A 25,379-nucleotide genomic window follows, 5' to 3' on the forward strand; every position below is an offset into this window, starting at 1 on the left:
TTCCAGAAGTTGAGAAGGCAGAGGCCATCCCGAATATGTAGTCGAAACTTTCCCAATAAACCCTCTGGCATCCCAACGCCTGGAAATTGATGCGCATAACGGCCGAACGTTCCTGTAAAGTGTCGTTCACATGAGGGAGTGTGTTCGGGTGCGGGCGGAGCCACAACGCAGACTGGACATGAAAGACAAAGCGGCCTGCCAGATAGCACAAGCTGACGTGAGAAATAACCGCCATCAGACGAGGTCGTCATTTGGGCGCGTCGTGATGTTGAAGTGGGATTATGCTCCGCTTCTTCCGTCGTGCTCCGTAGGGTTCCGGGAGAAGCTGACAGCTGCAGTGGCTGAAATTACCTTAACTTACGTTGGCTGGAGGTTCAGATGGATACAAATATGAAAAGGCAAAAGAAACTCAATTATTGCAGATTTATCAGCAAGCATTCTCGTGGCAACTTAAATTGCGCGTAATGGGCCACAAAGGGCCCGGTGCAGTCCGTCATGATAGAGTTGGGAGGTTAACCTTAGATTGAGAGCTTCTTTTTGCATAATTGATGACGGCTTCCCATGTTCTTATCCACGAGTTGCCACGTTATCTTATCTTATCTGAGGTGGTGGTAGCTTCAGATACTATGCTTACAAGATATATTCTTTCTAGTAGAATATGACCTTTCTATATGTATCTATACATACTTCACTCCATCCGATCCAGTAAAAATGCACAAATCCGAGTCTGCCCCATCTTCGCGTCCACGTTGACCACCTCACTGTCGTGATGCAGTGCACATATTCTTCAACAATGTGACACAGCCAAGCAACCTCCGATCGGTTCTTCACTACCACGCCGTCTGCCAACGAGCCACACACATCACCACACACACCTACCAGGAGACAAGCAATTGAGGTCGCGAGTCGCTGCCCGTGTGCGTCACTATGCCCGGCGACGAGGGAGCTGTTGCAGCTTCAGCATCCGCGGCGTCAGGGCCAGGAGGAACAGAAGGACAGACAACCACACCGCCGCTCGACGCCAAGATCAACGCCGCCGATGGCCGTTCCTACTGGCAGGGCATCGACGCCGACGTGAACGGTATGCTGGGCGGCTTCCCCTACATCAGCAAGGTCGACCTGCAGGGCTCGCGCAACTTTCTCGCCAAACTGGGCATTGGTTCGAAGAGCGGTCTGCGGACGGTGAGCCGTGCTCTGGAAGGCGGGGCCGGGTGAGTTTTTCTTTGCGACTTTCTTCTCTCCCGTCCGGTGTACCCGTACATTGGACATGGCTTGCGTCTGATTTTCAAACTCGACCTCGCAAACTTCAAACACGCCCCCCGGCGTTTCTCACCGCTATCTCAACTCACCGCCTCCTATTTTTTTTTTCCTCTTTACCTCCTTCTGCAGTTACTCATGCTCGGGTTCCTCCATTCTCTGTCTCACTTCCACCCTCTACCTACCCTTACCCACCGCCACCGCAACACTGCACGAGCGGGCCGAGCTAATGATTTGCCTCTCTTGACCCGTTTCTTCAATCCTTGTCTCTCTTTTGCCTCCCATATCGGAACCTCTCACCGTGGTGTAGTGTACTCCGTACGGAAACTTGATGCAACATCCCTGTCTCCCCGGTTCAAGTCTCCGTGTCATGCAGACCCCTGCTAACCCCCAACCCCCAGCATCGGCCGTATCACAGAGGGGTTCCTCCTCGATGTAGCCGAACAAGTCGACATTGTCGAACCCATCGCAAAGTTCACCGCCGCTCTTCAGGAGAAATCTGGTGTCGGCTCTATTTTCAACATTGGCCTCGAGGAGTGGACACCACTTGATGGCACCGCCTACGACCTCGTGTGGAACCAGTGGTGTCTCGGACATCTCACTGATGACCAGCTCGTAGCCTACCTGCGTCGTTGCAAGGCTGTTGTTGCCCCCAACGACGGCCTCATCATCGTCAAGGAAAACCTGAGCACTAGTGGCGTCGATCTTTTCGACGACGTTGACAGCAGTGTGACAAGGTGAGTTTAGTTCCAACACTTGTCACCTTCCTTGCCGATTTCCTACCCTAATCGTTTGTCGCCAACCTCTGCTGCCAACCGTCGTCTTATTGGAAATTTCCGCCGCCTTCCCGGTCTTCTTTCATTGTCAATAGCCCACGTCAATGGACGGCCTGGGGCGCATGCAAGACACTTGCATATACATACACATATACACATACATACATATACAGAACACTGACGCAAGGCAAAACGCAAAAAAGGGTGGATGACAAGTTCCGCGCCCTCTTTGAGCAAGCGGGTCTCCACCTCGTCAAGACGGAGCTGCAGCACGGCTTTCCCAAGGATCTGTTCCCGGTACGTATGTATGCACTCAAGTAGCGGGCTGGGAAAACCAGCAGTGGCACGGGATAGCGGCGGCGGCGGCGGCGGCGGCAAACCATGGATCCGGGGCTCATCGCCGGGAGACTAGGGGTCCTGGGGGCCAGCTGGATGGGCTAGACTAGGCCCAGATTAACCCCAAAAACACAATCCCGCAAATCGTTTCCCCCCCCCTCCCCCTCCCCCTCCCCCTGGCTGCCTAGCTATGGAAATGGGATGACATGGCGGCTCGGGCTCCGATCTACTGCACGATGCGGCAGGCCCCCGGTCGTTCGTTCATGGGGAGCCACTTTAATTCTCCGATCTCAGAAAACCGGGACTGCGAGAAAGCGAGAAAGCGAGAGAGAGAGCAAGGGAAGGAGACACACACCCAGCAAGACGGCGATACCATGTCCGCACGAGTCCTGGATGTATGAGTACATGACCCGCGACCGGCCTGCCACGTCGGTGTTGCAGATGCAGCAGATAGGCGACAACGGACGACAGGTGTGGGTGTGGTGGGCGTATACGGGACCGTCAGGTTCGTTGGGTTCGACTGGGCCTCTCCCCTCGCTGGGTTACATGCCTCTTACCTTTATGCATATACACTAGCGATGTCGGACGTCACTAGCTGCGCCTCTGCCCACGCCGCTGTCATACGTCCCGCGATGGATGCAAAGGTGTACAGCCAGTAAGCCATGCAGTGCAAACGCAGCACGGAGCTGAGACTTGAGAGGCATTGGTGCCCAAAATAAAAGGAAAGGTCTGTCGCGTATCCCATCCCCTGTCTCCCATCCATACATGGACCGGAACGGTGTAAAAGTGAGGCGAACTTGCTGCATGCTGCAGTCCTATATACAATACGAAGTGCACATCACCAACTCGATTGGCAAAAAGACATGAGTCAAAGGGTTCATTTCTAAGTAAACCGCCAACAATATTATCGTGAAGCGCAGAAAGCGCAGGTCTGCTTGTGCAGGGTGGTTAGTGAGGCCTTGGGCCTGTCATCGACAACGCACTCTGCTTCCGGGTGAAGCTATCGTCGTCCACATTCGTGAGAAATCTGGCCATTGACATGTCACGATACCGAAGTAGCATGGTTCTTCAGCAATTGCCAACAAAAGCGCGGCAAACACGGCGAAAGAGAGAGAGAGAGAGAGAGAGAGAGACAGAGAGACATGGAGAGAAAGAGCGGCGTCGTATGCTTCATTGCCGTCATCAACACACCCTGCCATCATCGTCTTGCCTTCCTGGCTTCCTTTCGAGTTGCGGTCTTAGAAACCTCGGCTATCCATTCATCCAGCCCCTCAAGTCTCATAGCTCTTGTCCCATCATGGGAGTATCGTGAAGGACGCTTCGTATCTGATGCAGCTACATGACACATACCCCCCCTCCCTTGCTCATCAGACTACATCAGTGAAATCGTGGCCACGATACATGCCACCTACCAGCCCATGGTGAACCCTTCAAGCCTGGTCCCATTCTCCCTGGACCCCTAGAGCTTAAACTCAAACGGCTCCAGACCCCTGGCACCAACATCGACGCGGAACAACGCGCCCCCAAGCTCCCTCTGCTCCTCCGTCCCCTCACCCTCGCCAAGCTGCGCTGTCGTGATGAACAGCGCAGTGCCGACGAACTGCACACAGCTCGTAGCCAGCGTTGGCACTTGCACCTCGCCGACGAGCTCGCCCGCCGGCGAGATCTTGAGCACGCGACCCTCGCCGTAGACGGCGTGCCACAGATTTCCCTCCGTGTCGACGCGGAAGCCGTCGGGCTCGCCCTTGCCGTCGTGGGCGTAAAAGACGCGCTTGTTGGAGAGCGCGCCCCCGTCTGTGGCATCGTAGTCCCACGCGTAGACTTTGCGGTCGGTGGAGTGCGTAAAGTACATGGTCTTGTTGTCCGGGGACCATCCCACCGAGTTGGGGATCAAAATGTCCTTGAGGACTTGTTCGTTGCCCGACTTTCCGTCGAAACGGTGCAGTGCGCCTAAGAGAGGGGGGAGTCGGTGACCCCGACGAGTGAGCTCATGTTTCTACAAGGTTTCCTGTTGCATGTTGGTGTAGTTGAGAGAGTGATGCGGTGAGAGGCTTGTTGTCATGACGACGGGGCAATGAGTGAGTGGGAGGCGCAGTGTCATGAGTGAGTGAGTGAGTGACAAGGGTCCCGTCATGATTGACCGACAAAACCACGCTCCCCCAAAGCCAAAAGAACGAACCCGAACGGGATATTACGCAATGCATACCTTCGACCTGGAGATCGCCCAGTCCGAAATCCGTCATGGTACCAAGCCAGAACCGCCCGTTGGGGTCGACGGCGCCGTCGTTGGTCCTCAGCCTCTCGTTGTCCAGGTCGTGCAGCTTGGCGACGTATTCGTAGGCACCCGACCGGACATCGAGTACGGCGATGCCGTACTTGAGGCCTACCAGGATCTTGTCCGCCGGGTCGACGCCCGCGATGTCGGCGGTCACGCCGACGGGCACATCGAGCTGCACCGTCCGCAGGGACGCGGGCCCCTGCGCGAGGTCGACAAAATGGACACTCTTCTTCTTGATGTCGACGAAGCGCAGGACGTTGGTCGCCTTTTCGTAGTAAGGCCCTTCGCCCAGGCCGCAGTGTATGTTTAGGTACGGCTTGTCGACCGTCCATGTCTGGAGAGGCGCCATTTCTGTTTGTGAGAGTCTTTTGTCTAGGTCTCTTCCAGATACCCAATCTTGTGGAAACTTGCTGGTGTTGGTCGGAATGCCCACTCGTCTTATACTACTAGTACTGGAGGCTCGAAAAGTGAGGGATTTCGCGATGAGTGGTATTAGCTATATCCTTGTAGTAAAGCCGGGGATGTTCTCTGCGAAAACGAGCCCGTTCGCTCGACAATTACCCGAAGGAAACCCGACAGACCACGTTTTTTTCTTCTCCTCCCCCCTCTCTCGGTTCGGTTCGTCATTCCGCAGACGATCCGCCCGAGTGGGAAAAGGCGTCTTTCTACAGGGTAATCACACAGTAAGGAAGGTAGAGAAAGCAGACGTCACGGTAGCGGCAGCCAGTCATTCGTCAACCGAATTTGCGAAGGGGCCAGCATTTATCATGCCAACCTGGCGATATTGACGCCACGACGACCAATTCCTGCTTGGATTTGTTGTCTGGCCTTGCCCTAAAATTTGCTCGCCCCGAGAGGAAAACCCACCACGGAGCCACGGCATGCGCATTTCCCAAATAGTCGAGTAACTGCGCGGAAGACGGGCCGCTTTGCCTCAATTCCGGCGATTTTCTTCTCTTGTAGAACAGAACAAACAGACTTGAACAAAGAGCGGAGATCTTTAGAACGTTGGCATGTCTGCCACATCTTGTGGCCTACAGCAAAAACGCGAATTTTTTTTTAAAAAAACATTAAAAAAATTGGGCGACGAAACGCCCGCGCTGAGTAGATGGAAGCCTAACCCAGTGTATTTCCGTAAACAGAGAAAAGAAAGAAGAGAAACAATAAAAAGGCAAGGATGACAAAGGTTTCAATAAAACTCCAAAGAAAATTTGACCGACAGATCTCAGCAGAAAATCTCCTCAGGGAACCATCTTGCCAGGTACGGATAACTAGGCAGAAACAAACAGATCCGAGGCAGCTGAGACGGCATGGCCCCCCCTCCGCCGTATTTTTCGCTTTTGTGTGGTAGTCGGGTTGGAACGTTGAGCAAAAGCCTTTGTACTTTGCTAGTAGTTCCTCATGAACCAACGGCCATCCATCAATTGCGAAATATTGAAAGACAGAAGCCCCTGCACTAACAGAGTTGGCGGTTTGGGTGGGTAGGATCTGCTGTTGGTTGATTGAAAAATAAAAAATGTTTGCGACTTCCCCAACAGCAAAAAACGCCGCCCAGTTCCGGGGGCCCGGGGAAGCGTTGGATGTATGTTCCGGGACGCCGGTGCCGCGGAAGCTTGTGGTGAGTGAGATATGCCAGATCATCCGCCCGTCACTGACTTCCAGTGTGTGCGTGCGTGGTAAGACGAGACAACAGTGACAACCAACGTTTGGGGGCGGCTCAAGCGGCCAACTCCCCTCCCCCCCCTTCCCTCCCATCGACTGTCACTTCTTCATCCGAACGTTGTCCCAATTGTGCGCAAACCCGTTCATTTCACGTGCCGAAACCGACCTGCGCGTAATATTTCCTCCCCTGTTTTTTCCCGTCTCTCTGTTCTCTCGGCGCCGGGCTTCGAGACTCTGACCTCACCTTCAGTCCGTTGCGAATCAGAGGGTCAAAGCAGGCCCGAAGTGATGCTGATGCGACGTTCATCGATGACTAGGAAACAAGGGGAGACTACACATCCAAGAAAAAGCTGGGCCGCCGCTCCAGAGTGTTTGGACACGAGCGCTGAGAGAGGGTGATATTGTACTCTCTAGGTACAGTGGTACCGCACCCAGGAGGAACCTGATGAGGAGCAATTTCATGGGCCAGTCCAGCCACCAGTTCCATCATTCATGGGCCTATGCTATGCATTGCGCCCCCCGATCGAAATGTTCCATCACCAAGGGCGCAGGGGAAGGGGGGAGGGGGGGTGATCAGACAACAATGATCGCCCACAACCCGGGGAGGTCAGAAGCGTCCTTTTTTTGCAAATTTCCCGAACGAGGGGGGTTGCAATGAGGCGTCGTTTATAGCTTTCCGCTCCATGAATCGTGCAGCTGCTGCTCGGGTTGCCGATGCGGGTCGAGCGGGAGTAACAGAAAAAAGAAAACGATGCTATGTACGGATACTTTACCCTGCACATCTTGTCTTCCAAGATTTACCTACCTGCCTTACCTTGGCTTGGATGTGGAGGTGAAGGGCGCCTCCCCCCCACCGACTCTGTGAGGGATGAACATCGTGCGGAAAGGGGTTGTTCCTCGCTACCTTCAGGGTCGTATCGGGTAGTAGCTCCGTCGCCCTGTCGCAAGCTTCACCAGTGACAGAGTGACGTTGGAGCAGCTGGGAGTTTTGCCAATGTGAGTGAAATGGTAAGGCTGTCAGACGCGCATCATTCATCCGGCCAACCTCTGGAAACATTCATTTCAACAAAGCGGGCTTCATACCTCCGCTACCTAGCCTCTCTTTTCTCACCCTAAACGGCTTGCTGCATAACCAGCAGCTGCTACTGCATGAGGGCATATGGGTCACCTGCTAGCGAAGCCCGTTGATCACCAGGCGCTTCTTTCTCTCTCTCTCTTTCTCTTTCTCCCGTTGCCTATCGACGACCTACGTTTCCGAGGTTGGTCTGTCTAGCAGCCAGCCGGGCAGGGGTCGGTGTATAGGAAGGGAAGAAGGGCTGGGCGCATGAACTGCGGCCCGTGTGAAGCACCGTTATTAGTTGCAGCTGCAAGACGCATGCCATTCTCACATCACGTATTGATCCATTTCCCCCTTCGGGGTGCCTACCCGCCCTGCCTTGCCTGCCTGTGGCCTGTCCGTCACATATTCGTGCCAATCTTTTTCGTCAGGGTAGCATTCTCTTTTTGCCCCCTTGTTGGAAAGGGGGGTTAAGAGACTTGTGGGAGGGGAGGAAAAAAAGAGACCCCTTAAATCATTTGGCAGTTGGCGAGATTTGAGACTGGCATCAATCATCTTTGGGGCGGCACCCCATGGGCCCATCCACACACAATGGCGGTAGCGATCGTCGGCGCACCCCCAAAAGTATCACTTTCAAATTTCTTCTCCTTCATTTTTTTCGTAGCGTGTGTGTGTGTGTGTGTGAGCACCAGACTAGGGAACCAGAGAGTCGTCGCAGCACTAACAAAACACCGCGCCGGTTCGCGCGCGAATGGACGGTCCGGCTGCTGACTAGTTGGGGAAACCAAATTGCTAGGGACGGGCCGGACGAGTGAAGACGGGCAGGGAACAGGCCTTCATCCTCCTTCGAAACGCGCGTTATGCTAATGTATGTGACCTGTCGATGTCGACAAAATCTTAAATTCGGTTCTCACGTAGGCGTTGGTTTGGTGGTGCTTGGACGAAGGGGGGAACCTTGGAAAGTGACGGACTGCGAAGCTGCGGAGGCAGAAAGAGAGAGAGAGAGAGAGAGAGAGAGAGAGAGAGAGAGAGAGAGAGGACTCTTTCCCCTCCTTCTCCTTCGGTCCATCTTAGCTGCGAAATTCGGTCTTGTAGAGCACCGAACTTGTCGTATCTGAAGCATCCGGCAAAGGCTTGAAGACGCGCTTGGAAACTCTGAATGGTGGCGGAATGCAGCTTTCGGCTACCAGCAGCATGCCAATACATATAGATATTCTGCCCGGCAACCAGAACAATCACCCTGCGTGCGCTCTGGCCGGGTTCAGGCCGTTGGCGGTAGTTGATCATTGCAATAAACGGCGCTGCCATTCTCGTCGTCGTTGCAGATGTCTCACTTGTCTCATCATTATCAACCGTGAACTCGGCCCTTCGGTGGGGGTTCATCTCGCAACTTCCCACGACGCAATGTTAATTTTTGGGCGCGTGATTGATATTGCGTCTCCCACATTCGCCGCGGGCCCCCCCTCCCTTGAGTCTTAGCCCAGGACCCGGAATTAGGTCAAAACTTTGCGACGACTTACACGGAACGAAACGTAGCGCCGTCAAAGGCCGCCAAACTTCCCTAGTCCAGACTCCAAAGAGGTCGGCTGACAGAGACAGGGCCCTAATAAACTTTTGAGGTTCGCTGGGGGCATCGTCATCATGGCACCCGCTCCATTCTCCGAATAACGGAGCTTGAATCGGTATCGTACTGGAAAGGCGTGCTTCGAGACCATGGAGGCCATCATATCAAGGGCATAACAGTAGACTCTATCCCCCTCTTTTTGCCCAGAGTCTGCAAATATGCCGCAGCCGACACAGTAAGGTGCTTGTTTCGCGTCGGCTTCGGAAGCGAAGAGTGTAAATGAAAGCTTGCAAACCAGGGGATGCCTCCCATGGCCCCAAATAGGACGGCCATGTTCCCAGCCCGACGTTACATCCACTCGAGTCCATACTCCCTGTGAGTGTGTCGCGAACCAGGTCCGATGAGATGAGCGTTGCCCGTTCGTCTCGAATCCAGGGGACACGCTATTCCAGTCCCGATGTTGCTTCCCTTGGTTCTAGCACTCTACGCCCCCGCCGTCTACGGGCTGAAAGCTCTTTGAAGGGAATATCCATGTCGGCGGTCTCGAGACGTGACATTTCGGAAGTTGATTCAAATTTGAGCCTCGCGAGTCGCGACGGAGTGTGAAGCCAATCTTGCGACGAGACAGGGTTCCTCTTAAGCCTTGATATGCGCCTGCACTGCGATGCACTGCGATACACTGTCACTCATTCTGTTCCGGTCGTCGCAGAAGCTGCTGCCACCAAATCACCGGTAGATGACTGGTGTGACACACCGGGATCACGCATCTCGTGGTTGGCTCTGGAGACAGGTAGGTCCCGTTTCCTCGCACTCGCCACGGAAAGCTCGGGGAGCTTCGCGGTAAGATACGCGCGCGTAGCTCGCGGTAACACCGGAAACAGGTTTGCGCTGGTTTCGCTGGTCGCAATAGCCCCCGTTCATCGGACGTATTTTGTTACCTGTACGGATACAGTGCACACTCAGTCTTGAATCTTGAGCCTTGATACTTGACTCTCGCATACACCAGCCTGGGGCCAGGTCCCTCGCCAATGAGGTCTTGCCCGACGAGGTGATGTTGCGCGCGCGCATGCCCCATGTTCCACGACTAGGTAAATAGACCGGTAGGGGTGCATCGCGTGCCAGATTCCAAAAGCTAGGATTAGACAGGGCGGAGCCGAACGAACATGCCGGATTGCGCACAGAGTATCCGTAGTGTACGTACAATGTAGTAGAGCTTCGTTCTTTTTCGCGGATGCGCGAAATGTCCCGGAAAGGCTAAGTTATTTGGTATGATTGCGGCTATCCACTCGGTTGGAACGACTCATTTGGTGAGGCGGGTTAATAAGTAGACGTCTACCTTAGACTCTCGTGATGGCGGCGGGAGGCCACCGGTTCCTTGCAATGATTCGCACCAAGTACTCCGTACCATGGCACTGCTTTCGCGGGCAGGCGGGACTCGTGCCCGTCAGCTACGCTACCTTGTTTGGTGGTCTACGTAGTGTACGTACTCCGTACTACAATGATGTCTACAGGTAGTGCGGTGTCGTCTCGTCTCGTCTGGATTGAGAACACAGTAGGTACCTCTGTACTCAGCCTGTCCTTGAACACCTTACCGTAGGCGATAGACAAAGGTGTCACTGGTCAGGGGCCGCAGATTGGGCCGCAGATGGCACTTCCTTCCTTCTGGGGCCTTGCATACGGATACAGCTCATGCAGGTGGCCATGGTGCATGTACGTACAACGACACGTCCCGCGGGTGGTGCTGTGCGTCGCTGGGGGCCAAGGATCTGATATCATCGGTCGCCTTGGTGGGTTGGCAGCCGCGGGCGTGATATCATGACTGGCGCCGACCAACGCTGAATGACAACCAATGATCTTCATCGTCCAGCGTCGAAAGCTGTTGGACACTGGAGCTTCTCTTCTCAGTGCCTTCGACTCATCTGTGAGCTCGTCCTTGGAGCGGTCGACCTCGCTACCCTAGAGAGAACCCCGAAACTCGAAGCTACCTGGCAGTGGGCCGCACCAAAAAAGAAAAGAGAAAGGAAGGCCGATGTAAAGAATGAGCTCCCGAGTCCCCAGAGGAGAAAATTAAACGATAATACGAAGAAGAAATGAGACACTGTAAAAAGGCGTGGGTGGGAGACCATTGAGTGTGGAGAGGGAACGTCCTAGGGAATCTCCATTCCCCATCCAGGATCCTCTCACCTGGAGGCTAGTTAGTCCCTCCGCTCCCCATGGCCCATGCCGCCGCGAGCGACCGTGTGACGGGCAGCTGGAGCAGGAGTAGAAGCCAGTGCCCGGTGGTCGGTCATATTAGTCGTTGTTAGTTGTTTGGGGCCATCTTGCGAGCATGCGAGGGGGGAGCCTTGCTGTCAAGGATGGATGGTTGGTTATTTCAGTTCGTAGGGTTGCTTGCAGGGAATATTACATCGAAATCGATAGTGGTGTGGGGAAACTTTCGCAGCGAGGAAGCAAACGAAACAATAGAGGCAGATTGACAATGAATGCACAATGGAATGCTGAGAGAGTGAGGAGGGGCGACGATTGTGCCTTCTTTGGAACAAGGCCTGTCTCACCCATTCTCCAACATGGAGCATACCCAGCAGCTGAAGTTGGGTTTAGGGCGCTCTTCCCGAGTCCCCTTTGGCCTCGCTATACGGATAGAGTTGTTGGCGATGACGAGGTCGCCGACTCTCCCGTGATACGTTGCCGATGTACGGTTTGTACGGTTACGCAGCCCATCCATGGTGGGCTGAGATGCACGCAAGATGTGGCCATCTCTGCTGGCGACCCGCTCCTGCGGCGTGTGTTCGCTGCCATGTCCCAACGAGGCTTCTCGTCCGGCATCGATCCAGAAGCAGCGACCGTGGCCGCGCGTGAATGGCGTTCCAGGAGGCCGGGAGGCAGGGCTTGCATGGCATGGCACGGCAGGGCCTGGACGAGGATCCTGAGATGCAGCGGGCGGGATCAGAAGAAGGTGGTGAGCATCCATGGCCACGGCCGACCTGCCAGGAAGTCCACCCATCCGCAACCCACTCGACTCTCGATATGATGCGCGCAATTCCTACATATGTACATAGTATGTTTCCACGAAGCGGATGCGGCATGCGTCTCAGTGTGGATCTAAACAGACCATCGGTCTGCTAGCCTGCATGGCATGGGGGTTAAACTTTGCACGTCAACTGACCGCCTTGGACGACCGTGGAATGGATTTGCCTGTATCTGTAGGGCTAGCATGCAGTCGTCAGTTGGGGAGGTCAAGCTGGAGGACCTCACCTCTGAGGGGCCAGACACACTACGGACACACGTGCGACTCAGGTCCCTGCTTTGAAGCTCCAGACAAAAGTCCAGTGACCATACTCTGTACGGAAGTACCTGGTTGGAGTCGGAACGGCGATCCTCTTCTTGAAGTGTCTGCGCAGTGTCCCCACGCGAGACGGCGGGAATAAGAAGCTGCGGAAATGTTGGGCAGCAGAGGATGGCGGCAAGTTGGATAAAGGTGACGGCGAAGGGGGCAGGAGAATTGTGTTTGCACCCGTTTAAGCGCCAACTGCACGGCTGTGCTGTCATGGAGGAGTTGTCGGTGCATGAGAAAGAGAGCGGTCATGGTCTTTTTGACACATTACAAAGTATGTATTGCATAGACAAACATACACGTATGTACCCGTGGTGTCCAGGTTGTAAAGTTGGCCCGGAGCGTAAATGTGACAGGTCAAAATTCGATGAGCGCGAGACAGAATGGCCTTCCGGATCAAGATCGCCGCAGTGAACCGGAGAGAGAGGAGTCTCCATCGCGTCTGGTAGTTGTACCGTACGCTTGCTGCGGGAGGAATGGATGAGACGAGACGAGATCGACTTTGACGAGTCCTTGTCGTCTTCTCGAAAAGACGGTGACGGTGACGTTAGAGCAGACCAGGGCCAGATTCCGTGTTCCGCGCGAGAAAATGAGGAGCCAAAAACGTGTCCAAGGTGCAGCTGGGATGGCATGGGCTGAGAGGGCAGGGATGAGCGGTAGGCATGCCAGCCCAGCTGCTCAGGACCCAGGAAAACCTACATCCCATACTCCGTAGTAGTGTAGTACGGATACTCTAGCGGTGGAGAGGAAAGACAGACAAGACGATGCAGAGGAAGTGTGGTTCCGTTGAGAATACCTTTAGCAAGCGTGGACCAGGAAGCCTATGTAGGCGTGATGTGTCAGGGAACAGGGGAGCAGGAGGAATGTGGATGCGCCATGGGTGCCCAATATCCAGTTGGCTCAAGTGCAAGTGAGTGCGCGATGTGGTTTGCTTGCTTGCTTTATTGTGCTGTGCTGTGCATTGCGTCACATCACGCAGTGCATGGCTGGGCTGGCTTGGGCCGTCTTGCAACGAACGGTGGTCACTGGGTGTTGGATCTCACTCAGAGTCGTTGTATCCGACGATCCGTAGAGCAACGTAGAGCAACCATCGGTTGAGTGGACAGACAGTCTGTATGTTGAGTGAGCATGGGATGCCGTTTCGAGGCAAGAGGAGAGAAGCTTGAGACGCTAGAAGATGGGCTCGTGGCCATTCCGCCTTGGCCTCAGATACCTACTCGCAGAAACTCAGAGAGGGTGTGATTACTATGTACTTCACGGGAGACGTGAGAGGAGCCCAGAGTCCAGACCCTGAGCAAGTTGCAACAGCAGCGGGCGGGGGAAAAGAGATTAGAGTGATGTGACGAGCGGGGGAGAGGGGGACCAGAGTACCAGACGGAAAAAGAAGGGGAGAAACAGAGAAGGAAAAATAAAATGAAAAGATGAAAAGCCAATTTTGGCGTCGACGATGAGCGAACGGCGCGGCACTCGACTTGCTGTCGTCAGCCAGGCTCGAGTCGCTGGACGACCATCTCATTATCTCAACAACTTGATTCGTACGCATACCTAGGATCCGGACGGATGAATCAGTGAACGTCGTCCGTTCCCTCACCTCCCGCCCCCAATTCCAATTACCGCCTTCATCCCAGTTTGCCCTACGCAGTGATGCTTGTAGGTTTGTTTGCCTGGTGGTCCCTCGCAAGGAAATTCCGTCATCAAATAGACTTCCTTACCCACGGCTAGCAGCTCCTCATATCCAACTTGCGCAGAAAAAGACACAACGACTCGTCGACACCTGAGTCAACCCCCCCCCTTCCTAAAAGCTCGGCCCAGGGGCGGAGTATCCGTACGTCGCTTGTCTGCCCAAGTCGTCGGAAGGTCAGGGTCCAAGAACGCATGACATCCAATCGACAACGAGGTCAAGTGAGAGTGGGCTTCGGTGTTGAATAAGGCTACGATATTCAGAGTCTCGTGCAAGTTGATTGTTGGCATACCTGTTCGTGTTCCGCCCCCTTCTCTTCCATCCTCCCTTTTCCCGCGTTGCCCCAGATTCCGAACGATACGGATATACTCACTGTCTACTAGCGAACTTTAAAGCGCCGGGGCGCTGGTCGCCATTGGCAGCGAGCCGGATCTCGCCTCGGAAGTAGCATCGAGTGCCGGTTGGAACTGGGCACGCCGCACTACACAGTACGGTGCTTCGAAGTATCTGGGGGATGGAGCCATTCATGACGCTGAGGTGAGGACATATAGGTAGGTAGTGCGGCGTGCCATGGTCAACCGTATTGAGCAAGAGCAGCAATCTGGACCCCCCATGGAAGGAATGAGGTGCACTCCAAGTGCCCAAGTGCCTGGCACCGTTCGTGTCTCCCCTGCAACTCGCAGAAACATGCCGATGAGTGCGTAGCTGCACAGCGGCGCAGCGGCGCAGCAGCGCTACCTTAGGCGGAGAAACTTGGTCAGGCACGGCGGGACATGTACCGGTACGCCCAAAATAAGAGGGCCGCGACTTGCATCATTCCGCATCTGCCGTACCGGCTGCGACCCATCTCCTGGTCCAGCTCCGCTATTGTTTCTTCTTGCCTAGCTCTGGTTTCGTCGTCTTTCCTCTTGTGGTTTACGCAGTACCTACTGCCATCCAACCAGGTCGCAGTATCCCTAATGAGCATCCGTACTCCGTACCAACCTGCTGTCGCAAGTACGGATACCTTGGTCACGAACACAGTAGTGCAGCAGCACCTCCGTACTCTGCAATTTACCGCTTTCTGTCCCTTTCAACTCAACGTCTATTACTAAGATATGTAGTGGTCAACCGTCGACGCCCGTCTCCCGCCGGAAACCCATCGGATGCTGCCGGTAGGAGAGTTGCACGACGAGTCGTCGCCCAACCAGCTGCACATTTGACGCCCACGCAAACATTGTTGGGTTGGGTATCTGTACACCGTACGGAGTGCGCCGTATCTCATCTCGAATCGAACCCCTTCTCTTTCTCATCAGGTGTATCCGTACGCTGCCGCACGAGATAACGGCGCAGGATTGTGGCTCAAGGTTTCCGCGTCTTCCTTTCTTGGCCACTCATGCGATTCAGTGCAGCTTTATTTCCGCCCCAGACGCAGACGGGCATTCCAAACGTCACCGTTGTTCAGATGGATTGATTCCATTCCATGCCTATGGTCCGCCGTTGCGCTAATCCAGCTGGCCCCCATTCTTCACTCTCCCGGCTTGCCGATTCCATATTGCCTAGTCCAAGGGCTCGCACATCGACATTCCTAAAGCCTAAACCGCCACACGGATTGCGGACATCGCCAACCACCTGGATGCCGGAAATGCAAGCTGTCCGTCTACTGGAGCGAGCCACGGTCAACGGACCGTCCGGGACGTTGCAAGATATTGCCCACAGATACTGTACATCACGTTGATACTCCAAAACAGCATCCAGACTACACAAGCGACTGACGCCGTGACGAAGGCATGTGCAGCAGCAATGGCGATCTGCTCAGCGTCGACTACGCCGAGCTGGATCCTACCCGCACCGGGCAGGCGGGCACTTTGGACGAAAAGTCTTCGACGGTGATCCATGGACATGGACGCGGACGTTGGACGCTACCGCCAGTGCCACACGACACTGCACGCTTCTTGACGCTAATTGCCCTCATCTGTGCCTCGCCATGTCGCGGCGTCGCCCACCTCACCTTGCTCGACGAACCACGCTAGCCGGCTAGTTACCTACAGTAGTGTCCAGGTAGCTTCCATGAGCCTGGTCCAAGGACGTCGTCTTCGACTCTTCACTCCCCTGTTCGACTTCTCTCGCTTCCCCCCCGGAGACCCGCGCAGGGACCCCCGAAATCCCGGCCGATTTGGATTTTTCTCCCTCCCACGCTCCACCGGGCGAGATGAGGCAAAGTGTCCAACATCCCGCGTTTCTCCCTCGGCCTGCCAATGTCGGTCAGAAGGGCGGTGATTAGAGGGGAACCTCCCCGATTCTTGCATCATGCACCGGAAGCCGTTTCTGGGGCGTAAGAGCAACCCCTCGTCTCCTTTCAGACATATCTGACTGCTGCGGACAACAGACAACAGACCCCAGTGCCTTGGCTGCACACACCTCGGATGCGAACACATATGTGCGAGAGGGGACAGCAAGATACGCAATGAGCATCGTCAAGTGCCAGATGTGCCACCATCCTTGCTGGTAACCGAGCTGCCCTCCACGTAATAACGGTTGCGCAGCGCATCGTTATCTCGCGACACCTGTGGTTCATGACAGCCTGCCCGCTGCGTCTCGGCCGAGCAGTCATTCCTCTTATGCTTGACGTCGCCTGCGCATTGCGGTTTTGTACGGATAGCTAGCTAGAGCTAGCTAGCCGCGAAGCACCACTGACTGCTGCCCGTCATTGCTAGGAAGACCGAGGCACCACAAGCAAGCACCATCCCAGTTTGGAGCTACCGTTCCGGAATGGCTCTTCAGTCGACAACATTCGGCTCTGTGCGTCAAGCATGGCTAACCCTCCTAGAAAAAAGTATTTCTGCATGGCATGTCACAAGAAGCAAAAACAAGAGGCAAACTTCCCTAGGTCAAGGCCCCAGCCAAAGCCAAGGCAAGACAGAGAAATAGCCGGTACCGCCATGTCAGCAGGGGACTTGTACCGTTACTTACCTCTCGACCCAAACGAGAGCAACCGGTCGACTAAGCCCTGTCAATGTCTGAGCACCCTACGGTGCCGAGAATGGGGCTACCCCCTGGTGTTTGTTTCCCTTGCTCCCATGCACCCCGGCCAGCACATTTGCTGTCCACAGCTTCAACTTGTATCCAGATCCATGTCGCCGTTCATCCTCCTCTTCTTCTCCTCCTCCTCCTCCACCACCACCACCCCCCATGCACCTTAAGCTCGCTGGTTCCCCGGCAAGTTGCCAGGGCTCGGTCGATAAGAAGGCTATGCCGCCATGGGAGAATTACGCTAGGGCAATTCAGAAAAAAATCAAATATACCTGGCTCCTCCCGACCTTGCCTATTATTCCCCATCGTGTAATGACTAGCAGTTACATTGAAACCATAGCAGACTTGCAAGAGAATCCTAACCACTCCTTTCGATCTCACTTGCTCATCTAAGTCGAAACCGACCTTGGTCACCACCCACCCCGTCTGGTTCTCGAAATAACACTCAGTCCACACGAGGAGCACGGCCGACTGTACTGCGCTACTTCGACCACCCAGCCCATCAACATCTACTTGGTTCCGGCTCCGCAACGATTCCCTCAAGCAGACCGGCTCACAGCACGTCAACGTGTTGATTCATTCCTTGGTCAGTGAATAAGACCAGGAAGAGAGCAAACCAGCTCTGGGAAGGAAATAGGACGCCTTGGATACTCACAGTGAGTCGATTCAACCATTACCCCGTGCCTGAGGATCTCCTCGGCCACTCGTTACCCGGGATCGAATCCAGAGCCATGAGTGGTCCGTTCGGCTGCACTCATCCCACGCCATCAATACCTTACATTTAATCCTGACCATCGGCACTGCCAGCCTCTGCCAGCTTTCCAACCTCCTCCACGGCCTTTTGTGGCCATCCAAGTACTTTTGCCCACAGGAACTTGCTTCTCACCTGGAACGCTCATTTCTCCACGTCGGTGAAAGCAGACCAACCTGCCACCACAGAGAGCAGTTATTGAGACCACCGTCAACGCCAACTTCGACTAAACCCCGTCCACCAAGCCGGGCTTTAGCCAGCTCTCCGATCTGAAGATTGATTTGACCGAGCGGCTACCGTTGTGGCCGTTTGAGAATCTGTCATTCTTACCTCCTGACCTATCCGTGATTTCTAGACTTTGGGACTGTTGGCTTCGACCCAGTTAGTCCCACACAAAGCCGACAACCTGGCGGTCTCAGCGGTTGTCCGATTCTCTGGACAACAACCTCAACGTAGCCGCGAGGCTAAGGAGGGCGATAACGCACAGACAGGTTGCTTGAATATCATTAACCGGCATTCTGGACACGACAACGCGCAAACACCTGAGAAAACTACTGCCGCACCGAATTCGGACTACTCCTCGGCTTCGAGTATTGGCCAGAACGGTCAATGTCCGGGCCAGCAAGGCCGGGCGAGTGTAGGGGATCAGGTCTCGATGTCACGGAGCGGACCTGCACCTCACTCTACGACGCCGGCATCAACGCAATCACCGCCTCAAGCTCACTTCACCTCCCAGCAGGGTCTTCTTGCTCGAGATAGCCAAGCGTTCCAGGATGTTGCCAATACCCCTTCCGCAGCCGGCGAGAGACACCCCCATGCTCCACGGTCCTTGGGCATCAGAGGGTTGATCAACCCGTCCGAAGCGCAACAGGAAGGCTCCACTGGCGAGTCATCGCAGCCTCGAACAACTGACAGTCAGACCTCACCGTATGGCATGCCTCCGAGGCAATATAGCATATCTGGTGATCGTCCATTTGCATTCCAAGGTCGCAGCCATCCCAGTTCTCAGCCCGCTACTCCAGCTGGCCACCCGACGACGACACCGTTGGGCCACACACCGTCGGAGCACTCGCCCAAGAGTGGATTTCCCTTTCCCCCCATGGGTGCTCCGAGGCAGATCCTTAGTCCTCGAGAAGTTCGCGCAGCCAGTGTGAGCCAGGCGAGTATGCGAGGCCCCGAGCCACAACAGACTCCCTTTCTGCCGCCCCACGCGCCGCGAATGAAGCGCCCTTATCCTGGCGAGGACGGTCCTCTGGAACCTTTTCGTTCAGCATCTGGTCTGCCATTCTCCGGACCGCCTTCTCTAGGACCCCCGTCAGCGGGAATGGGACCACTCACAACACCGCCACGTTCCATGTCTCAATCCATGGTTGGACATATGCAGCCCGGCAACCCCGATCGGCCACAACTGCCCCCTATGGCACGAGATTCTCACGGTAGGCCCCAAGAGTATCACGGCCAACCAATGCTGCCTCCTGGCCAAAACTATCCTCCGCCACAGTCGCCAGGCGTCCCTGTCTGGTCAACACCTGGTGCCGGAACCTCTCTATATCAAAGTCTGCGGTCAGACGTTACAAAGGCGGAAGGCGGAATGGTGGTCAGGCTACCGGGAGATGAGGGAGGCATACTCATACCTGTAGATGTGCATCAGGCGTCGAAACAGGCAGACGAGAAACGCCAACGAAATGCCGGGGCGTCGGCACGCTTCAGACAAAGGAAGAAGGAGAGGGACCAGGAACAGACGGCCAGTCTGCAAAAGTTGGAGCAGCGGGGACGCGATTTGGAGGTGAGAGTACGAGAATTGACCCGAGAGAGGGACTTTTACAGGGACGAGCGAAACCGCCTTCGCGATGTGGTTCTACGAACGCCTCTCAGCGACATGGCGAACGGACCTCCAAGCCCGACGTCGTCGAGAAGCGGAGGGTCCATGGCAGAGACCAGCCCGATGGCGCAAGCTCCGATGCTGCCCCATCAGTCTCAGGGTTACGCCTCGAGCGAGGCATCCTCGGTGGAACGACCGACGCGAAGACGTAGGACCGACTCAGCCCCGCCTCCAGAGTTCTCGATGCCGTCGTATGGCACTCCGATTCCTCAGGCTGGGAACCTGCCGCCCATGCAGGCTCCGGCGTATAGCATGATGCCGCAGAGGCCACCGTCTACGGCGCCTGGAGGAGAGCGACTGCCACCTCTTCGCGGCATGGAGGGTTCTTATCCTGGTCAGGAGTCGGGGCCAGGTGTGTCTGCCGGTGGCCCCTTGTATCCCAGCTACACGCGCGTTCCTCACGAGACGGGATTCGCGAGCAGATCCACCGGTCCGCCGCCGGCCGGTCACCACGGGCATCATGTCCACGAGGCCGGCCCGCGGTAGAGCAAGAACAGAATAAATAACCGTACGACAGAAAAGTGTTTTTCTTTAGGCCTTGGATTTCCGACGCATTTCTCTACATCGACACTCGTTACCCAGTTTATACCCACTTCGTTTCACTGTTCGACTCGTTCGCCCTATACGGATACAGATTATAATAGGAGGGAGAGTGCGGTTTCAAAATGGACTGTTCGGGTATATTGGTTATTCCTCGAGAACCGCATAGTTGGGCGACCGACGCAGATGTTTTTCTTATGGGGTTATCATGGAAGTTGGCTGCATGGGACAAGAAAGGGGATGACAGAGAGTAAGAGAAGAAGGGATTTTGATAAGAACAGTCAGTCACCATTACCACAGAAAGGAAGCACCTTTGCCTCTTCGTGAGGAGGTCTCGGTTCGACCAAAAATCAACTTTTCCACAGCGTTGGATTTCATGTTTTGCACCTTTTTGGTTTGCATTCGAACTTTATGGTGGCGTGAATGGGGGACCAGGTAGGGGTTTGGGACTGGAATTGTTCATTGATGTGATTCAAAGCGGACATTTGATAGAGCATTCTGCTGTTTATTGTTGCAGCTGACTTTGTTTTGCTTTTTCCTTGTTCATGTACGTCACCGGTAGACGCCGGGCTGACAATGGCGTTGTGTTTGAGCGGGTATGAATTATAAGATGGTCGTGCGTACTTTGGCTATCTCGGTAGATTCAAACAATAGACGATCTTGTGTATCATTTGCTTGGCAAGATACCAATCACTCATAGTCTCTGATAAACAAGGCTCATTACTAAAAACCTGATGATGCGAGGAACGTGGCGCAGCTCCGATAGGCCTGGGGGAAAGTGAGGGTGGGGGGTTGTTTGATGGGAAACAAGTGAGGCGAAGAAAGGTGTGTTGCCAGCCGACCGCCAGGGGAAAAGAAGAAAGACGAGGCCAATAGTCTACTCATTACTGGACGGTTTTCGATCGAGAAGAACTAGGATAATGCGCCATTCGCCAAGATGGTTGACACCCGGACAAGTCAGCTTATGCTACAATGCGAGTCATCCCATCCGTTCCGTACAAGGACTTTGCCTACATAGAATGATCGACCGGTTGGTCACATCCATTCATCCCACACGAACAGCGCGCGATTTTTCAGAGAGGCAAGGCGAGCCACACCCGCCCCCATGGCAGCAAACCCGCGCCATCGCCTTTGCTAACGTCGTTGACAGGACTCAAGGGGGAGATGGCCGGCTGCCCGAAGTGTCTCACGCGCGCCTTGGGGAGGGGGGGGATAAGATAGATAGGTAGAAGAAGACAGAGGAAAAAGAAGAAGCAATTTCGTTGGCAGCGTCACCCTCGCCACGTCATGCACCCTTTATTTCGGGGCGGCAGAGAAGGGCCATCGGACCGCGCCAACGCAGCGTCCCCCGCCCCTCCTCCTACTTCTCCTTCTATTCCTCGGCCGCCTGGCATTAGGATTTGTCGCGCTAGCCGACGACGTTAAGACAGCAATATGGCTTCCAAGTCGACGCCCGGGAGGGGGGGGGGCTGTACTTGATGTTGAAAATGACACTAGTGCGACGTTCGTTTTTGCAAAGCGATCGAGGTTTTGCGTACTGTCATTGAGCGTCTGCGTCTGCTCTTTGGTGCGCTTAAAGGAAATTGACGGCGTTGGACGAGTAAGGAAAAAAAAGGCAAAAGAGCTCGTTGCCCAATCAAGCAATGAGCTCACCGAGCCACGGTACGTTCCGGGCCAAGGTGAACCGACTCTCGGGCTTGTGGTGATCGTAGCTCGGGCACGGTTCAGGGTCTGACGAACAGACGGAAAGGAAGGAAGGCGCTTGTGGGAGTGAGTGGAGGGAGTGGGTGGGTGTGGGGGGGGAGACGGGAAACGGGAAACGGGGAAACGGCGGGTGGGCGCGGGCGCGGGAGGCGGCACAGCACGACTTCTTCTTTGGGCCCCCTTTCCTTCTCAGCTTGGCAGCTTGGGGTTTGGCCCCCACCTTCCGTGGTTGCGTGCCCGGCTCCCACGTCCCTTTTCTTCGTCCTTCCACGTTGGGAGGGTTTGACAACCACACCTGCCTTGCGTTCCCGTCCATATTCGAATACGTGAGCACGGTGAGGCAGGTGGCTTAAGGTAGCTAAGGCAAGGCATGTTGTGTATGTGTGTCGATGATGCTGATGTTATGCTGCAGGTGATGCTGATGCCGATGCTGATGCTGACGCTGACTTACCTCTTGACATGCACCACGACATCACGACACCTGCAATGTATACCTGGCGGTTGCGAGATGCATGCTGCTCTCGGGTTGTCTTGCATCTTGCAGCCCGCTATGCACAGCGCACGGCATCAGGTCTCCCCAAGATGGTTTGGCCTGCTGGATCGAGACGCGGGCGATGCAGAAGTGTCTCGCTGAATTGGGAGAGCGTCTACGGATATCTCTCCTGCACTTCTTCTTTTTCTGGGCAAAAAAAACCATGTTGGACAACAAGCAAGAGATAAGCCGCTTCCCACCCCCTTCCTTACCGCGACAACCTACAATGGCATCGCAGCTGAAAAGGAGAGAGAGAGAGAGAGAGAGCGAGAGAGAGAGAGAGAGCTTCCCCGACGGTAAGCTGTAGATCCCCGACAATCTCCCCTGCGTCCGGCTTGCGTCCCCGGCGACGTTGACATTTTCATCTTTTTTTCTAAAAATGTTTCCCATGTCACGCATGTGTTCGTTTCTTGCCAACTGTGCTGTGTACCCACGAACCCCTCCACCTTCGTCCCTTTTATTTCCCTCTGGTGTGTTTATTCTCTTCACTTCCCATATGGCCTTCCATCACCACTTGGACGGCAGTTCTGGAAGCTTTTTTCTGCCCATCATCGAGGCTGTCCTAGCTTTTTTTTTTTTGGCTTGACTTGCTTCCTAGCTTGTGTTGCACCAGTGCTGCACCGGTGCTGCACGCACGCCTCGTCCGTACGCTTCAACCAAGGCAAGCAGGTGGACGGACTTTGGGAACAAGCTGGGCTAGGCCCGACGTCAGCCGCCGACATCATAACTCTGTTCAAACTGCCCTGGTTTGCAAATAATTAAGTTTTTGTTTGTCCACTCTGCCCCCCAATTCTTCTATTCCTGGGAATTTGCTTATGCTTGCCTTTCTAGGCCTCGTCACCTTTTCTTACTTGGTCGGACGGACGAAATAGCATTAATCGGCAGTTCATTCTTTCACCCAATCCTGGGGAAAAGGGGGAGTTGGGAAGGGGGGGCCCAGGAAGCTGCTCCGGCTAAGGCAAGATGCGATTGGGAGAGGCTGTTCACGATGGCGCGCCTGGGCAAATGAGGAATCCGCGAGACGGAGGTGGCCCTGCGAGAGACCCGTGAAGAAAGCGATGAACGCGAGACAGAACCCAGGTTGGACCCGGGACCAAGACATGTCCAGTTTCCCCCCTGATGACGGGCAGAATATCGCCGCTGCATGGGCTCGGCGCCACGCGGAACTCGATGTTGCAGCCCTCGTCGGCCCGTCAAGGCAACGGGATTGCGTCAAGTTTGAGCCTACCTCTCCTAGGCGGGGAGGTTCGTGTTGTGCCTCGGGTGGACATCTATTCCAGCCATGGTCTTGCTCTCTGTTGGGACGGTTGCGAGCTCGCTCGAAAGGGAAGGCGCAGAGGAAGAGGGGAGTGAGGGAAGAGAGGGAGGGTGCAGCAAGGAATTTGGGCTGATGCATTCCTTGTTGTTTCCCGTCTTCTTTTTTCTTCTTTTCTCTCTTCCCCCTTCCTCTTCCTTCGCTCGGACGAGAACCACGGACCCGGTCGACTAGTCCGACTGACTCTTGGTTTTTCTCTCAGCTTCTTCTTTTGGTGTTCGAGGGGGTCCGATGTAGAGGTACATCATCCTGGCTGGGGCACGTCCCTCGCCATGTACCGGTTCAAAACTGCCTGCTCTCTAGCCCGTCCCTTTTTTGGCCCAACATTTGTCCATGCTTTTTTTTCTTCTTTTGCTGCTTTTTGGGGCTGATGGAAAGCAAGGGGAGGGAAGGGAAGGGGGAAGAAGGATGATAGGTGGGCACACCTTTGACACCCAAGCCGCACCTCCAAAGCTGCCCCTCCCCCCTCCACCCAATCCCCGATAAGCTACGGGGCTGCCTTAGCTTACACTTGCATTTTCTCCGAAAATCACAGCGTCTCGGCACCCGGGATCCACCAACTTGAGGACTGCAAGGCGACCCAATGCCGGCAAGCCCCGGGACCTCGGCGGGCGAACCGAAGGAGATGGGAAGCGAAGGAAGGGTGGGGAGGAGGGAAGAAGGGAACAAGAGAAGAGGCCCCACCCTTCAACCAGGTACGATCGGGCAATACTGGAGCCTTTGGTGGCCCGATTTACCCCGCAACCGTGTTACCCAACAACCGGCGCTGCACCGGCACTTTTCGCAAGCCGGATGACCTCATCTCATCCCCGTCGTCATCATCGTCGTCTCTTACCCTCTCGTTCTCGCGTGGCAAGGCCCGCGGTCCACTCCTCTACTGTACATACCTACCGAGTTCTCCACTGCTCCCGGCTGGGTCCGCCGATTGGGGCACCTTTCCCCCCCTGGAATGCGTGGCCGGGTTGACTCGACTTGAGAGCTGCTTAGAGGCGGCCGAGAATCTCCGCCAATTGCTACAATTGCGCCCTCCCGTTGATGTACGGCAACAGCAGCAGCCCGAACTCATGACAACCTAGACGCTTTGGAGGGGATCTGCTGAATTTCTACTACGTTAAATACCTAGATGACGAGAGACGCGCAAGGCCTGACAGAAATGACACGATACGGTGAGGCACGGCACATAGACTTCTCAAGCACATCGCTGCAGCACCGACTAGAATGCCCTCACAGTGCATGAAGAGGTTGAGGGAGCCAGGTAACCAAGTGACATACTTCTCTCGGCGCATTTGGGGTTTCCCTCGCCTGGACGGCGGATATGAGGGCGTGGCGAGACGCGAATTCTTGTGATTCGAATGCGAAATTAAGCTGACCAGCGATATTTGAATTTTACACCACCTCTCAAGTTGGAACTGGCAAGTTTGAGAAACGGATTGGCTATCAATGTACTGCTGTGCTACTATGCTTGCTTGCGTTTCAGTAGCCTCCCACTCTGCCGGATTATTTGGCTTCCTGTTGACCCTGTGTTCCCCCGAGATGTATGTACGAGGACTCTTTGGCTAAGTCCAGTCTGCTTCTACTCAACTCCAATGACTTTTTCGAGATAACATTCTCCTTGAGCTGTGTACTAGAACCTCTGAGTTATACTCGCCCACTATTTACCTCTTGACTCCAAATCATTCATTTCGATTTTTCCATTGA

The 25,379-nt window shown here is 54.9% G+C and overlaps 10 protein-coding genes across 10 annotated transcripts; 6 read left to right on the top strand and 4 right to left on the bottom strand.

Annotated features, from left to right (window-relative positions):
• Positions 1-927: 927 nt before the first annotated feature.
• On the top strand, positions 928-2,354 carry CORC01_05988 (uncharacterized protein; the record flags this gene model as incomplete). Its single annotated transcript, XM_022617630.1, has 3 exons — positions 928-1,211; positions 1,659-1,994; positions 2,237-2,354. 3 exons carry the CDS (start codon positions 928-930, stop codon positions 2,352-2,354), a joined length of 738 nt encoding a protein of 245 aa, XP_022475871.1.
• A 241-nt stretch (positions 2,355-2,595) lies between these two features.
• On the bottom strand, positions 2,596-2,901 carry CORC01_05989 (uncharacterized protein; the record flags this gene model as incomplete). Its single annotated transcript, XM_022617631.1, has 1 exon — positions 2,596-2,901. A coding segment is annotated over one exon (306 nt), but the record flags the coding sequence as incomplete, so codon positions are not given.
• Positions 2,902-3,828: 927 nt separating this feature from the next.
• Positions 3,829-4,996, bottom strand: CORC01_05990 (SMP-30/Gluconolaconase/LRE-like region; the record flags this gene model as incomplete). The annotated part of the gene is made up of 2 exons (XM_022617632.1): positions 3,829-4,319; positions 4,576-4,996. 2 exons carry the CDS (start codon positions 4,994-4,996, stop codon positions 3,829-3,831), a joined length of 912 nt encoding a protein of 303 aa, XP_022475873.1.
• A 3,911-nt stretch (positions 4,997-8,907) lies between these two features.
• CORC01_05991 (uncharacterized protein) lies at positions 8,908-9,291 on the bottom strand (the record flags this gene model as incomplete). The annotated part of the gene is made up of 1 exon (XM_022617633.1): positions 8,908-9,291. A coding segment is annotated over one exon (384 nt), but the record flags the coding sequence as incomplete, so codon positions are not given.
• Positions 9,292-11,125: 1,834 nt separating this feature from the next.
• CORC01_05992 (uncharacterized protein) lies at positions 11,126-12,896 on the bottom strand (the record flags this gene model as incomplete). The annotated part of the gene is made up of 5 exons (XM_022617634.1): positions 11,126-11,278; positions 11,509-11,973; positions 12,097-12,139; positions 12,217-12,362; positions 12,564-12,896. 5 exons carry the CDS (start codon positions 12,894-12,896, stop codon positions 11,126-11,128), a joined length of 1,140 nt encoding a protein of 379 aa, XP_022475875.1.
• A 244-nt stretch (positions 12,897-13,140) lies between these two features.
• Positions 13,141-13,362, top strand: CORC01_05993 (uncharacterized protein; the record flags this gene model as incomplete). Its single annotated transcript, XM_022617635.1, has 1 exon — positions 13,141-13,362. The coding sequence occupies one exon, from the start codon at positions 13,141-13,143 to the stop codon at positions 13,360-13,362; it is 222 nt and encodes a 73-aa protein (XP_022475876.1).
• A 2,352-nt stretch (positions 13,363-15,714) lies between these two features.
• Positions 15,715-15,957, top strand: CORC01_05994 (uncharacterized protein; the record flags this gene model as incomplete). The annotated part of the gene is made up of 1 exon (XM_022617636.1): positions 15,715-15,957. One exon carries the CDS (start codon positions 15,715-15,717, stop codon positions 15,955-15,957), a length of 243 nt encoding a protein of 80 aa, XP_022475877.1.
• Positions 15,958-16,737: 780 nt separating this feature from the next.
• On the top strand, positions 16,738-17,127 carry CORC01_05995 (uncharacterized protein; the record flags this gene model as incomplete). Its single annotated transcript, XM_022617637.1, has 1 exon — positions 16,738-17,127. The coding sequence occupies one exon, from the start codon at positions 16,738-16,740 to the stop codon at positions 17,125-17,127; it is 390 nt and encodes a 129-aa protein (XP_022475878.1).
• A 1,236-nt stretch (positions 17,128-18,363) lies between these two features.
• CORC01_05996 (uncharacterized protein) lies at positions 18,364-20,076 on the top strand (the record flags this gene model as incomplete). The annotated part of the gene is made up of 1 exon (XM_022617638.1): positions 18,364-20,076. One exon carries the CDS (start codon positions 18,364-18,366, stop codon positions 20,074-20,076), a length of 1,713 nt encoding a protein of 570 aa, XP_022475879.1.
• A 4,078-nt stretch (positions 20,077-24,154) lies between these two features.
• On the top strand, positions 24,155-24,757 carry CORC01_05997 (uncharacterized protein; the record flags this gene model as incomplete). Its single annotated transcript, XM_022617639.1, has 1 exon — positions 24,155-24,757. A coding segment is annotated over one exon (603 nt), but the record flags the coding sequence as incomplete, so codon positions are not given.
• Between the last annotated feature and the right edge of the window lie 622 nt (positions 24,758-25,379).

The sequence above is a fragment of the Colletotrichum orchidophilum genome, assembly GCF_001831195.1.
Source record: "Colletotrichum orchidophilum strain IMI 309357 chromosome Unknown Scaffold_43.1, whole genome shotgun sequence".
Taxonomy (NCBI): domain Eukaryota; kingdom Fungi; phylum Ascomycota; class Sordariomycetes; order Glomerellales; family Glomerellaceae; genus Colletotrichum; species Colletotrichum orchidophilum.